The 15845-nt window shown below is 35.6% G+C and overlaps 1 protein-coding gene across 1 annotated transcript in view; it reads left to right on the forward strand.

The window, feature by feature from the left end:
* The window catches only part of COL12A1 (collagen type XII alpha 1 chain), a 47543-nt gene that overhangs the window by 19283 nt on the left and 12415 nt on the right, over nucleotides 1–15845 (forward strand). Inside the window, exons 21-29 of the mRNA XM_019613573.1 lie at nucleotides 5713–5862; nucleotides 6867–6944; nucleotides 7524–7610; nucleotides 8621–8674; nucleotides 9146–9241; nucleotides 11044–11097; nucleotides 12315–12368; nucleotides 13607–13660; nucleotides 14533–14604. Of these exons, the coding sequence (XP_019469118.1) occupies nucleotides 5713–5862; nucleotides 6867–6944; nucleotides 7524–7610; nucleotides 8621–8674; nucleotides 9146–9241; nucleotides 11044–11097; nucleotides 12315–12368; nucleotides 13607–13660; nucleotides 14533–14604 (699 nt within the window). The remainder of the gene's footprint in view (nucleotides 1–5712; nucleotides 5863–6866; nucleotides 6945–7523; nucleotides 7611–8620; nucleotides 8675–9145; nucleotides 9242–11043; nucleotides 11098–12314; nucleotides 12369–13606; nucleotides 13661–14532; nucleotides 14605–15845) is intronic.

The raw sequence follows: 15845 nt of genomic DNA on the forward strand, positions 1-15845 counted from the left end.
CTTACCTATGTGACCTGCAGTAGGGAGCTTGCTTTAGCAGGGGGTTGGACTAGATCATCTCCTAAGGTCCCTTCCAACCCTTACAAATCTGTGTCTGTGATTCTGTGACACACAGGCTTACAGATCACACAATTCAAGATCTCTGAAGTTCTAGTTCTTCTTTGGTTATGGAATGTAAGGCCTGTGTTGAACCAGTGTAAAAGATGGATTTGTCAAGACTGTAAAAGTGGAGAGAGAATTACTACAAGGCATCATAGCTTATCTGGCTCATGAAAGAAAAAAAGATGAACTGGAAAAAGGAAAAGAAGGATGTGATGAAAAAATTTTTTCTGGGAGGGTAGGATATAATGATTTGGATCCACTGAGAGAAGAGGAAGATGTAGTCTCAGAAACTAAGTAGTTTCTGGCTTGTAAATGAAAGCAAGGAGCCAATATTGGTAGTTGAATAGAATATTGAAAGAGATTTATATGATTAACAAACATAACATGTATATTTACATATTTTCTGTGTATGCAAGGATGCAAGGTATATTTTTGGCTTTAGAGTCACTGGACCTACAATATTCCATGTTATTCTATAATAATACTATATATATTATATATAAATATATAATATTTATATATTTAATTACAATAGTAATTAATGGAAGGAACAAAAATAATGAGAGAGAACACATAACAGATTGTGTAATCTGTTTCAAATTTAGAGTGGAGCTCACATTTTTGAATTGTCAGAATGGCTAGTGAAATTTGCCTTTGTCTACGAATGTGACAGTTTTGTGCTTGCTTTTAAATGTTGTGGATCAAATTATGTAAAATTGATCCTGCCAGACTTTGTTACCTCTAGACTGTGGAAGTATTTAGTTAAGGCTGCATGTATGCCTAAAACTGCAGCTTCAAAAATATTTTCCAGCTGTTAAGCATATGTGTTTAAAGGCAAGAAAGTGTCTTGCAATTGCAACATTTTCAGTAAGCTGAAATGCACATTCTGATGTTTTCTCTTATCTGCCTTCTGTTTAGTTTAGTTTTTCCTCTGATGATTAAATATGGCTGCACTATAAGATTTGTTTTCTTTATGATACCCTCTCCTACATGACCAGTCACTACAAGCATTCCTTTGAGGATACTGATAAGGGGTTGCCTCTATTGACTTTGTGATACTGGAGGCAAGATTGTGAAGCATGCTTTGCTACAGCTGAAGGCAGGGAAAGCTAGCTGGTGCCAGCATTACAATCTGTTGAGACTTGATCTGTTTAAAACACAGTACTATAAAATCAGTCAGTACTATAAGAGTTATTGTTTTCTTCAGAACTTGAGAGGGGGTAATTATCCAAACTGTTTCTATATCTTGTCTAATTGTTGTAGTGTCTATAATTTACTTAATGACTATTTTCCTATATGTAAAGAGATGTTTGCCTCGTGACATTTATAACTGCTACTTATGAGTAGACTTGGATCACACCTGCATTATACAGCCTCTATTTTGCCTTTGGCATCTGTCTTTTCACATTTCTGTTTTTTTTTTGTAGCTTAGTTGGACTACTGAATTTTCAGGAACAGTGTAAATCTATTGGAGTGAGAAAAAACAGTCAGCAAGGACTAGAATATGTATTGTTTTGCTTTAAAAGTTGTATCACCTTTTGCCAAGGAGTAGTGAAAACACAGAATAGCATTTACCATTTCTCATTCATTTCAGTGTGAGAGATGAGACCTCCATTATTCAAGTCAGTGATATGAAGCTCTCTACATGCTGTATTATCAGCAGTGTGTGTCAACTGCTAAGCTTATTGATGTTCAAAGTCACATTTTTCCTTTTAGTTTCTCTAAATGTAATAGAGGTGAGGAGAATTCTTTGATAGCTCTTACACTGAAGTTCTGCTTGTGAATCAGCGCAAATGGGGAACAACCTGCAAGCCCAGCAACAACAGCAATCTTGTATAACTGTTCACTACATTTGTTGATGATTTTAATGATGAAATTAAAGAATTTTGCATTATTTTAATTGTTACATACAATCATACATAAGAACAATCTGAAGGTGGTGAACAATGCTCAGAAGTAACAGCTATTGGCAAATTACATTAAAGCTCTGAAACTACAAATTCTTGCTTACCCGACTACATCTTAAGTAAAATGAACCATGGAGTGTGCTGATCCCCCTTCTTCTTTACCCAGAAAGGAATAAAAAGGTCAGATTTTGATAGTATTTGAAGTAACTGGAGTAGCTTTGACTTAAATATCTTCTATTTATGATTTTACACTACGTAACTGAGCAGACTTCTCTGGGCTTTCTCCAGAATGATTACTGAGATTGCTGCATGAGTCACGTTAATGATAGCATCATGGGACTCCCCAGCTCACGTGCTGGGAAAGCCTTATGTATCAACCATGTTGATTAGTTCCTAGTAAAGGATAGCAGTAGTTTCAACTAGATGAAGGAAGGAAAGTAAGATTAACACATTTCTTAAGGTAATTTTGTAATTTCTTCTACCATCTAGTTTCAAAGAAATGACAAGTCTTTAAAAGACGAGAAGATGTTTTCCAAAATGTCAAACATTTTTGCGGTTTTTGCTAGATGACTTACTGGCTCGTTCAGTGAAGCACAGCTAACTACACCTAACTGTGCGGAGAGATTTACTTTGGCATACTTGAATGCTCTGTGTAGCATAACTATGGTGAAAGCTGTTGAATCTGGCACGTCCCATAGGAAAAATCCTGACTGCCTCAGACAGTCATTAGGCTTATAACTGAATGTTTTGGAGAGACATACTTCTTCTACTTGCTTATTATTACCATGCTAGACTTCCTTTTTGATTGCAGTTTTGCAGTAGTTAGCCACAGGAAATTTGATAATAGGTTTATGTCTTTCTGCTGATGTACATATGGGATAATACTTTGCATAGCTTATTGATGTGGTTCATTTAGCAGAAAATCAGAATGCTAAATCAAACTTGATCTTAGAGAGAGATATTAAATTATGTTTGCTTTTGTAAAACTTCATGCCTTCTGGCACTGTAGATGGTCAGAAGTGATGCTTTATTTTAGTGTGCTTGAAATTGAAGAGAGCATTTCTGGTAACATTTTGTTGAAAACGAAATCAAATGGCATTGAATACAGAGATGCAGGATTGAATACAGAGATGTGGAGTTGTCAGGACTGTTGGAGTGGTCCAGAGGAGAGCCATAAAGATGATCAGAGAACTGGAGCTCCCCTCCTTAAAAAAAAATGCTGCGGGAGCTGGGCTTTTAGCCTGTAGAAATGAAAGCTCCAGGGAGACCTGGTAGCAACTTTCCATTACTTACAGGGAGCTTATAAATAGGAGAGAGAGCAAATTTTAAGATAGTCTGATAGTGATAGGACAAAGGGGAATGGCTTTAAACTAGAATGGGGGAAATTTAAGTTAGATGTTAGGGGAAATTTTTCACTGAGAGTGGTGAGGTACCAGCACAGGCTGCCCAGAGCTGTGGATCCCTGGAGGCATGCAAGGCCAGGTTGGATGGGGCCTGGGCAGCTTGATCTCGTGGTTAAGTAACCCTGTCTGTGGTAAGGGAATTGGAACTGGATGGTGTTTAAGGCCCTTTCCAACCTAAGCCATCTTATGATTCTATGTTTTATTGACTGTCAACAGTAGATTTGTGTCTAGGCAACGAAATTTAAGCTGGAATTCAGAATTGACATTAGATCAGTAATGAATGGACCGAGTCGGTGACTTGAGGGAGTCCTTAATGTTTTTAACTGCTTGGATTGCTGCTTCTTTGGATGGGTAGATGATGCTCTAGTAGTCATTGATGTTTGAACCTTTTCAAACTGGTGGTCATGTTCAGCAATATGATACAGATTTACCTCCTAAGTTTTGTGTGCAAATGAAAATGAAGTAACATGCATTCTCTGTGCAGATGTATTTTTCTTTATTTAATTTGTGACACATAGTTAATGTTTCGGTAGAAAGTCTTGCACATTTAGTGCCTTTTAGAATTAGCCAGCTGCATCTGCTGCCATTTACCTGTAAAATTCATGTGTATGATCAAATGACTGAATATATTATGTGTAAATGATAATGAATTTCAAGTTATGGCATAGTAGTGTTTATTTTATTTTGAGGAAAGCTTGATTTTTATTAACAAAATATACTTAAACTCTCTTGTTATATTTCCACTGTATTTTTTTACTTGATTGGTGAACAACAATAGAAATTAAAAAAAAAACAAAACAACCACTCATTTACACTGAGAATTGAACTGTGATGCCAACTGAATTTCAGTTGACAAAAAATTAGGACAGTTTCGAAAGTCTTAATTCCAGTGATATAAAGCATAACTACATAATGTTTAGAGAGTTTGAGATAAGCTGTGTTGATGCCTTGGAGACGACTCCACATGGGAAAATATTTAATACGAAAAAAAAAACCAACAAGCAAATTCCCAGGAGATTTTTCAGTCAGTTGTTGACTCAGGACATTTATGGGAATCTCTGTTTCCACTTTATGCCAATTTTTTTAAGTAGTCATTGAATAGCAGTTTATTTCTGAAGGGTTATGTGCAGTGACGACAGAAGCCTTAAAACATAAATATATACTTCAAGGATTCTTACAGCTGGTCCTTATATGTTGATATTTGAACAATTATATTGATAATATAATGTATATAAAACATATGCCATGTGTAAGGTATATAAAACTGCTGAAAACTTCTCTGTTGCCTTAAGGTGTTCTTCTGTCAACTGCATATTAGATTCACTAAAAACACAAACCCTGTTTCTGTATTGGAGATGCCTGAAGGTCTTCTGTTTTTATACATAGAGAGGAAATTCACCTGTATTCATTATGTGGCCACATTAGGTCTTTTGCTTACTTTGAGCAATAGATTGTCCTTGTCTGATATTTAATTCTGTCACTGCAGGATAAATGACCATAATCACTGTGAATTTTTAGAATGCTAACCTTTGCTCTTCTGAATACAGTTTACTATGTTTAACCCAAACACTGTTCTCCTTGTGGAATTACTCTCCTCCCTTTGTTACAGCCATTCTTTTCTCTCTCTGTAACTTCACTTATTTCCAGTAATTAATCCTTTATCCTTTGTTTTTGCCTTATTTTGGCATAGATTTTTGCAGTCAAATTTATCTTCTAGAAATTTATTTCTTGCTTTTTCCATTATTTTGTCTGTTAAAAAAAAATATATATATATATATTTTCTGTACAGGCTATTCTGTTCTCATATCTCAGAGTAACTAGTAATGACTCATCTGAGGAAACTGGACCCTGGATTTCTGGATCTGAAATGATCTACTCTGTGAACTACAGACAAAGTCTATTAGCCAGTCACAGACTCATAAACCTCTTGTGTGGCCCCAGCCACTAGAAGAGAACAAAAGAGCTTACATTCACTTCCTCTTTAAAATTCTTTTTATTTTTGACTTTTATATTGTCCTAAAGCAACTTTCAGGCAAGCTTTTTTAAAAGAAAATATTTTAATTTTTGAAAATTGCAGTACAGCTGTTTTATTAAGTAGTACTTAAAACTGTGCCCGTGTATTCATCTTATTGATCTTTAACACCTTTTAAAGAAGTTACTAATGTTGGAATTTTTCCCTGTCTTGAAAGTAAATCAAGATTATCAGGAAAAAAATTTAAAACAGTATTATTTAAGCAAGGAAATACTAGTTAAAATACTAAATATGTTTTTTCTAAGTAATGCCTTGATCTTTTTTTCAGGTTCATATTGTTGTCACTTCATCAAATATTAAGATTTACATTGACTGCAGTGAAATACTGGAAAAGCCAATTAAGGAGGCTGGGAATATCACAACTGATGGCTATGAAATCCTTGGGAAACTTCTGAAAGGTGACCGGAGATCAGCAACAGTAAGAGATAAATGTTAATCCATACATTAATGCAAACCCTTTCGTGAGAAAAGACTTTAGAAGTTAAGAGCTGCTAAATAAGTAGTCCAGTACCCAAAGCTTATGAGTTTCTGTATTGCAAGATTGAAGGTACTTAACTGAGAAATATAGTTTGATAGTTTTTCATTCTAGCAGAACTGCAAGAACTGAAACCTAATAGCTGAAAGTTGAAGTCAAGTAAATTCAAATATGAGCATAAATATTGTTTTTTGTTTCTTTTTAATAGGGAAAGCAGTTAGTCATTGCAACTATTCCTGTGCATTCTCCATTGTTGTAAAATTTTAAATGAAGGTTATTTTGTTTTAATCTCCTACGTGACATTCTGTAATGAAATAGTTTTAATTCTGGCAAGTCTTGTAATCTGTCTTGTGACAGAGTAATCCCCTATGGCTTTGTGATCTATAAACCTATAAAGAAAACGTGGTGGCTGCAATGAAGGGCACATCAATTATCTTGATGAATTCACTATATTTAATGCATATTTAGCCTGGCTATTAGCCAGGCTTTGTATTAGAAAATTTAAGGTTGCAATCTGGTCTGTGTGTGCAAAACCTAACACCTGAAGAAGATTCTTGGTTCTCACCTCCAAATGTGTGATTGTATATATGAAATTACAGGACTATAGCTCTTGTGGTGAAAGAGTAAATTGTTCTTAATGTCCCTATTTGAAGCCTTTCTGCAGAACTTATAATTTAAGTATTGTTCACCTTCTGCACCAGCACATGCATAAGCATCAGATCTTGGAGTTACTTGAAGCCTTAAGGAGGATTATTTTTAAATAATGTTTTAAAATAATTTTTATGTCACTGTCAAAAAAAAAAGAAAAAAACAACAAAAAAACAAAACAAAGTGTGAATGATGTTAATTACATTAGAAATAAGTTGTTTTAGAAATCAATTTTAATGCTATTGCCACTAGATTTTGTAAATAATGTTATCTTTCAAGGGTTCTCCTTTCTTTTACAGTTAGAAATTCAGAATTTTGACATTGTGTGCAGTCCAGTTTGGACTAGCAGAGACAGATGCTGTGATCTTCCTTCTATGGTAAGTATGTATGAACTAGAGACTGTTCAGAACATCGTTAATGATATCATATACAATAATATCAATATTAGCCTGCACTGATAACACATTTGAATCTCTTGTGAGAGCAACCAGTGAGCAACTCTGCATTTCAGAGTTCTGCATCTCAGAGAGAAAGATCGCAGTGTGCTAGATTGAGTGTAGTAGTGAAAAGTGTCAAGCTTATATTTTGTACTTCAGTGATATTTAAGACCCTAGTTATTATGAAATGAATAGCCACATTATGTTTTAATAAGTATGTCAGATTGGCATTTAAAAAGTAACTGCATAATCAGCTCAAGCTGATTGTCTAATGGAAATAAATGTTAGAAAAACAGAAATTCCTTACGAATTTGGTTTTGCCCATGTTTCTGTTGCTACTCTGCTTGAAGAGAAAATAATCTGCTAAAAACATGAAATATATTTGGAAAGCACTGTTTCACTCTGAGTTCTACTGTACTCAAAACCAGGATTATAGAGAATCTTTTTATTGTAGCAAAGTGTGCTACCAATAAGTACTTTCATTTAATTTGACAGTAAGAGTTGTGATTGAATTTTCAGAGAGATGAAGCAAAATGCCCAGCTCTTCCAAATGCCTGCACCTGTACTCAAGACAGTGTGGGACCACCAGGACCCCCTGGACCTGCCGTAAGGAACCGTTTGCTATACAGATTTTTGTATATTTTTTTAATTTTTAAATTTATGGAACAAGTTTCAGATTAATCAAAGTGGAAAAAGGTAATTTTGGTTTGTGCAGAAAGAAGTAACACCAGCTGATTTATTTCAGTGTGTCTTGTGAAATGTCTGATAATCCTATTCTCACGTTTCTTGAATAAATGAAAGCATCCACTAAATTATGTGAAACGAAGATCAGTCAGAGAGACAGTTGGTGGTCAACAAGTTCCTAACTTCATGTTAATCTGTTCTCATAGTTTATGACACAACTGGGCAGCTCCTTCCACTTGCATTTGCCTATATTTGTAAACCTTTTCCCATTCTTCCTGTTTAATCACTGTGAATAGCTCCTCCTTGTTTGTTAGGCTGAAAGAGTCTGTCTCATTTTCAGCTGTCTTGTGCTCCACATACAAGAGGTTTTAGTGAAATGTGCAAATGCTTTTCTTAATTACAAGGTCAGGATTTTATTCCAAGGAAAGAGTCATTATCAGGCAAATAAATTAGTGACTTTTTTTAACGTGGCTTGATAATAATCTATGGAATGGATATACTTCTACCAATTACTATGAACATAAGGGAGCTGTGTTCAGCCCAGTAGTCCTTCTGTTTTGATGCCAAACACTGTGTGAGTAACATGAAGACTGTTTAAGTTGCCTAGCAGTCCACTAGAGAGGTATACAGAGACTTTGATGATTCCTCTATCTAAAAAGGTTGAACATAAATTAAAGAAGTGTAGCTTTGCAAAGACAAAATTGACAATACTTTTAATGGGTTGAATTGGCTAGGCTGACACTTATATATGGCTTTCCTGAATTTCTATGTAATGCATCTTTTATATTCTTTAGCACTGTGGTCTGTACACTTCATAATTTTGAGCTTTTGTGTAAGAATTTGATTAAAAAGGATTGATAACTTAACAGTGTGATGTACCTTTGCTTTCTCTGAGCTAAGAAATTCATTTTCTTTCCAAATGTTTAATTTAGGGTGGCCCAGGTGCTAAAGGTCCCAGAGGTGAAAGGGGTTTGACTGGATCATCTGTAAGTATCTTTCTGGAATGCATCTGTAACATCATGATATGCTTGCCTATATGAAAATTCATATGCTAAGTTCCATGCTGAGCTAAGAATTGATATTAAAAATTTAACTGGTAATATTATTTACATGTAGTTCAGCTATTTAATACTATGTACACGTAGCCTACATATATATATCTCAAAGGCATTGACTGTACATCAGAGGACTGGATCATATTTATGGGGGTGGTACTACACATTCTGCAACATTGTTGTCCTTTCTTCAGAGTAGACAGCTATATTTCCACTTAACATTGCCAGGAAGCATGTGTTGGCCTGTGACTGCCAGCCTGAATCAGAGAATATCGTGTTCTGAAGTATCAGTGGTTCTCCAGGCTGCTGACTTACTCTAAGCGCCTAACCCAAAGGACTTTGCATTTACAGATGTAAGAAAATGCTGCCATTTATAATCTTGTTTTAATTTTCTGCTCCAAGGGGCCACCTGGTCCTCGTGGTGAGACAGGTCCTCCGGGCCCCCAAGGTCCTCCAGGTCCTCAAGGTCCCAATGGGCTTTCAATCCCAGGAGAACCGGTGAGTAGCCATTTACAGAGTGGGTAACAGTGTTATTGGGTCAGTGGTCTTGGGAAAAGGGTAGCAGCTTTGTTCATTTTTCCCCATGATACAGTAGTACTGTGAAACAAATCTTTATTTAAAAGAAGTCTTTTCCATTACAATTGAATTCTCTTTCTGGATGCTGCATGTGCTTATAAAGTGCTTATGAAGGTACGGGATCAGATTTCTGTGATGCATATTGTGTTACAGCATTTTCTCTTCTACAACTTTTCTATACAGTTTCTAGGCTTTAAAGTTCTATGACTCATTACTATCGGACTGTAGTGCAGGAAACTTAAGTGTGCAGTGCTGTTCTGAATTTTATCACAGATTCACACACCCAAATTCTATTTTCCGTGCTTAAACCATTGCTTAGAATTTCAGAGGCAATATGTGTCTAGTTTTAGGTATCCAAAATAGCTCTTAATTCCTTGGGGGATTCTTGGGGACAGAATGTATATTTTAGTGGAGGACTACTTTTCATTTAATGTATATACAGCTAAAGTATAACTGTTATTGGCTTAATTCTGTTAAAACAAGGAAATGTCACTAGATGCTGCTTTTTAAAGCAGATAGCACAGGAACCCTTTGTCTACATTCTGAATGTATTAAGACAGCTTTATCTGTATTTTAATAAGTTACTGTCTAAAAAGCAGAAATATAGTTCCTGATTTGGTACATCTGGAATATTTTAGTATAGCCAGAAGCTTTTTTTAATTAAACCTTTTAATTAAATGTAAAGCTTATGAAAAAATAGAATTGGTATCTCATCGCGCACTGTCTCGTTTTGCATTTGAAGCCAGTTCACCTTCTCAGTCTGTGCATCTCCATAGACATTAGGACCATCTTCTCTTTTGTAGGACAAAGTAAGAAAAAAATCTGTTAACCGGTGTAGATGACTATTTTTTTTATTGTCGTTAGATACAGGAAGGAAAATCTTTGTTAAGATAGCATAAAGATACCAAACAGCAAGAAAGGCCAAACGTATTCCTTTTATATGCGTGATATAAAAGCACTTGCCATATTCAGTTTGAACACCTTTGGAAAATGAAAACAGCCACAGAACTGACATGATACTTGGAACTTCTCATTAGTTAAGGAGAAGTTATAACATAGCTCGTGAGTCATGGAATTTTGTTTTTCATGTCAGTTTGCAATTCACATTGTCAAGCTCTGCTTACAAATTGTATTATAGTAAGTATTGTATTTTCAAATTCATGTCACATGATCTTAAACTATACAGCTATACTACAGCATTGCAGTATATGTGGAATGCAAACAGGTTGTGAAAGATAATACAGTGCTTCTTTATATGGTCCCACACCCTGTGTTCTAGAGGTTTTAGTTTATAGATCAGAGAAAAAATGTCATACTCAAAAAAGACTCAATCTTTACCTTTTCTTGTGGGTGTGGGTGGCCCCATTTATCAGCTGAGAAAGATAGGGGAGGTGAAAACATATTACCTTTTCCTATCTTGCTGCTTGTGAAAGCAGTAATATATAGTCTCTCTTACTGAAAAGTCTCTGATGCTTCCTTATTGAAATCTGTGCTCCTTTCTTCTCTCCTGTGTTTTTAGTATAATATCAGCCAGTTGTCCTGTGTTTGCAAATGTTTATGAGTATTACTTCAATCAAGAGGTATATGTATCTATTTTTTCCCATAATACATAGATGGCTTGTGATGTGTTGGAGTAATTTTTGGTGTCTGCTTACACTGATTAGTTATTTTGATATTCTGTTCTGCAGTTCAGAATCACTAATGAACATTTATGAATATCATAGGGTCGTCAAGGAATGAAAGGTGATGCTGGCCAGCCTGGACTACCAGGACGATCAGTAAGTTAATTCTTAATTTAAAAACAAACAAACAAACAAACAAACAAAACCCAAAACATTGCTATTTTACACTATTCCTGATGTGGATTGGCTGCTGGACAGCTGCCTTTGACATCACTAGGAATCATAGAAATTTTTCATACCCTCCTAAGCAATAGCTTTGGAAACACTATCGTGTTATACTTTAGTAATCTGAAATGTTGAAAATTCTAAACCATTCAAAACAGAGCAAAATTAAAAGAACAGCTGTATTGAGTCAAACCAAATATACATCAGGCCATTTGTGAATGTACAAGGGAAGATTGCTGGATTGGGAAAAGTACACTGATATCTACACAGTAAAGTCTCTTAACTTCTGACCACCTTGTAGTTAAACGTCTTCCTACATTACAGGTTACAGAACCATTGCAGAGCTCTTCTTCAGTAGAGTTGTCTAATGCCTTCTACTTTTGGAATTCAGATTTTCTTAGGCTAATGAGCTCCACAGCTAATTGTGTGATTTGTTTGTGCGTGTTTTCAGTCCTTATAACTTTGAGAAATATACACTTAGACAGCAATAACCTGTTAAGAGACATGCTACAGTTAAATGCACAGTGAGATGAGACAGAAACGGGGAAGAAATGGACCATATAATACAAGGCTGTTCAGTGTTGATTCCTACAATAGTTGCCCTGATCCTACAGAGTGTTGAGTGAGCTCATTCCTGCGTGTACTATTTTTGTGTTTATTCCTAACCCAGAAGCTACAAGGAAGAGAATTTACAATGTCCACTATAAAGCAACACAGTGTTAGAAATAGTAGAACAGAGAAAGGAACAATACAGGAAGAGTCTAATTTTTTGTTTCTTTAGGAACACTCTAACCAGTGACTGCAGTTAGACTTTAGCACCTGTTGTTAAAAGATTAGCTGACATCTGTTAGATGTGCTTGTAAAGGGAATAATTATGACATATCTGACTTCTGGTTGTAATACTAAAAAATTATGTTTGAAGTTTAACAGAATGCAGTAAAATGCAGTAAAAATGCAAGTGAAGGTGAAGACTCTTGTATCATATATATGAAATAAATTGTTCCTCCTAAACGATTTATTTTAATAAATGTCAAAAAGTGAAATTACAGACTAGTATTTAAATGTGTGCATAGACATCGGGATAATTAGCATAGCAGATACATTTTTTCTGTTTCTGATGCAGTTTATCTTTTTTTTTTCCTCTCTAGGGAACCCCAGGCTTACCTGGTCCTCCTGGCCCAGTGGGACCTCCGGGTGAAAGGGTAAGTTTTCCTCAGTTATCTTCCTGAAAGACCACATAATATGGTGTGTGTTTTTTTTGTGTGTGTGTTTTTTTTTTTTGTTTGTTTTCATTCTTTATCATAGCTTTCTGTTTTTAAGTACTTTTTCAAAGAGAGTCCTTTTATCTATATCCAACTGGAAGAGGTAAATTGAAAGGATTGGAAAAACTTGCAGGTGAAAACCTCTTCAGATAACCATAGGGTAGCAGGATAGTTTCTTTAAAAATTGCAAGACTGATTGTCCTGTGTCCTGAACAGGTTCTCAGGTGCCTGCACTCGATGAGCAGTGAGTCTCCTGAGTAGGAGTCTGCTGAGGTGCTCAATCCTGCTGTCTTTCACATACTGTTGCTGCTGTAGGGGATCTCATGAAAGCTCTACTTGTCTTGACATCTGCAAAATGTTATATCCTTAAACAATCTGTAATGTACTTAGTGTGAAGGTCAAATTTTCTCTTTAGCCCTTGATTATTTGGAGCTAAGAACTTATCTTTGGATGAGGGAATTCTGAAATGTCTTCATAATCAAGAGCATGCTTATAGGTTGTTCCAGTCTCTCTCTTCCTTAGAACCAACTGAGCAAATCTCTTTTGTCTTCACGCTGTCACATTACTCTTGAGATGACTGAAACAATGACTTACTTTGACAGTCTAAATTAATAGCTGATATATGCATTTATAGTTGTGCTTTACTGGGTATTGATAGCCAGAAATCAAAACGGAGCACCAAATGGTAGACATTTGTCAAAGAACATACCATGGGAGTGTTGGGTCATTAACAAGCCATGGATCATCACTATTAGTTTGGGAATGGGATTTCTCAACATCCCTTTTTGAAGGGAGAGTAGCTGGGAGGGAGATGTTCTGTTATTCATCATTTAAGTAGAAATCTCAGGTTTTCCAGTTAATCTGCAAGTGAGAGAACAGAAAAAGAAATCCTCGTCTGGTATACAGCAGCAATTCCTTTTCTTAAAATATTAATTTAATACATATTAATTCCATCCTCAGTCAATCAACAGCAGCTGAAGATCTAAGTTGGCTCAAGCTTATTGTTCTATATATATCCTTTCCCTGCTCTAGCTGTTATGGCTGTTTTTGTAAATATCACTGTGGATAGTTTTAAAAATACATGCTAGTAGTAATCAGGAGTATTATGATTAAATAATTCTAAGCAGGATTGCTACTATCTTAGATTAATCACTTATCATGCTTTTGTTGTTGAACAGGGTTTCACAGGAAAAGATGGTCCCACAGGTCCCAGAGGCCCACCAGGACCAGCGGTAAATATATAATTTTGTCTTTGGTATACACTGAATGAAGAGACTTGAGCCAAGAGAGAGCCACGATTACACTTCCAAATTCTGTTAAATATAAAATAAATCCTTTGTTTAATATCCCAAATGGATCTGATAAAGTATTAGTAAAAGGTGAGCAGAGAGCTGTATAGAGCTTCTGTTCATAAACATTCAGGAGAGTTTAAGTCTGGTTTTCGTTGCTTTTACCCACTTTACTTCCAATGGTTTTGAAATTATTTTTTTTTCATTGTTAAAAAAGGAAATAAGCATTTTATCTCCTTCTTTAACCACAAACTTTAAAAGCACTGCTAAATCTACTGATACCAACTAGTTTCTGTGATGGACCTAGGAGTTATCAGGGCAGGGTATTAATTTGGACTGCTCTTGCTTTCCCTACTGCTGTCTTTTTGTGCTCCTCTGTGGATGTAGAGTGAGATTTTATCACATAACCTAGCACTGATATTTTATTTATATTAATCTAGTAGTAATGAATTTTATGGACTCGTTGTAATGGACTTTTAAATGGATTGCACAGCTGCTAGAAAAGGTTAAAAGGCACAAATGCACTGTATTCCTTCAGGAACCTATTATCTAAGAGAGAGAGAAAAATTCAGTAGATATCTCTGCATCTTTAGCTTCAGAAATGCCTGTTACATAAAAGAACATATTTCCATAAAGAATTCTTTTTTTTTTCCTGGAGAGAATTTTTCAAGCTTGGCATATACCTAACAGAAGAATAAACTGATGAGAGCCCTTTTCAGTACTGCTCTGATCTTTTTAATACCATAGCACGTTTCTTATCATCACTTACACCATAGTGGGTTTCTATAATTCATTTTACATATCTTTTGCTGTAGGGTGCCCCAGGAGTTCCAGGAGTTGCTGGTCCAAGTGGAAAGCCAGGGAAACCAGGAGACCGAGGGACACCAGTAAGATAATAATACACTTGGAGTATCAATTTTAAAATTACACTGTTGGTGAATATAAGACTTACCCTTATTTTAAATGCTTGTATTGCACTTATGACAGTGGTTAATACAGTGAAGCTGACCTAAGACCACAAGCCTTCTTTCAAAAATTTTATTTTTACAGTATGACTTTTTGCTGAGTTTAATAGTTGGGGCTGGAAACTGTGGTCTCTGGTTTCCACTAAAAAGATTGTAGACTGTCATGTGCCAAGACATATATTAATACACTGCATAAGCTTGAAGAACGGGGTCAGCAAAATGGCTGGAAAGTCATGTGTGTGTGTGTTTGTGTAATAAAAAAAGTACATGGCTGAAGGTGGAAAATCTTTGGTAATGTTATATAATCACTTCTTGTTTGCAAATGTTTTGGCTTTCTACAATGTGATTTTAAGACTATTTGAGAGTAGGTTCCATGGATTTTATTCAAACCTCTAAAGTAAGTACATTTTGAATAGGGTGAAAGATAAAGAGTTTCAGGAGAAGTTTGAACTGGATTCATTTATAGGATCTCTGAGAAATTTTTGATTCAGGTGTGGAGACAACAACTAAAATGTGGAATCATTCATTTTTTGTATTTTAATGTTTGTCAGTCAGCAAAAATTTTCCATCCCACTTCAATGTCTTGGCGTATATGACAGATAGATAATTTGGAGGAATACATACAGTAGGCTAGGCAGCTTGATGATTAGGATAAGTTCCTAGGAGCATCAGGAAGCTGGGTTGTTTTCTCATACTCTTGCTGAAATGTCTGAGTTTGTCAGCCTGTATATCCCATTTTCCTTGCAATAGAGGACACTAGATATTTTAGAAAGGATTTTAAGCTGCTTCATGTGATATTCGTACTATGTCATATGGTTGATGAACACAGCTGGGACATAAGGTGCTGTGGTTTACCAACAAATGAGCACCAAAGTACCAGGTTTATCTTCCTTCACCTTGGATACCGAATTGCTGCCCCATTGCAGCTGCAAAGATATTTTGAAGGTAAATAATGTGACCAGAAAGGAATCTGCTTACAAGATAGTCAATGCCTGTCTAAGTGCCATGCATAGGTTTTCCTACACTGAGTTCCTTTTGGTTAGAATTTGTTTTTTTCCGATTATTTTGCTTCTTGTAATGTGACACTGTGCATCATACTTAGCAATTCTTATGTTTCTAGAACAGATCCCAGCAGGAATTCTGGCTTGCACCTTGCACAGATG

This window comes from Meleagris gallopavo, chromosome 2 (assembly GCF_000146605.3).
Source record: "Meleagris gallopavo isolate NT-WF06-2002-E0010 breed Aviagen turkey brand Nicholas breeding stock chromosome 2, Turkey_5.1, whole genome shotgun sequence".
Classification (NCBI taxonomy): domain Eukaryota; kingdom Metazoa; phylum Chordata; class Aves; order Galliformes; family Phasianidae; genus Meleagris; species Meleagris gallopavo.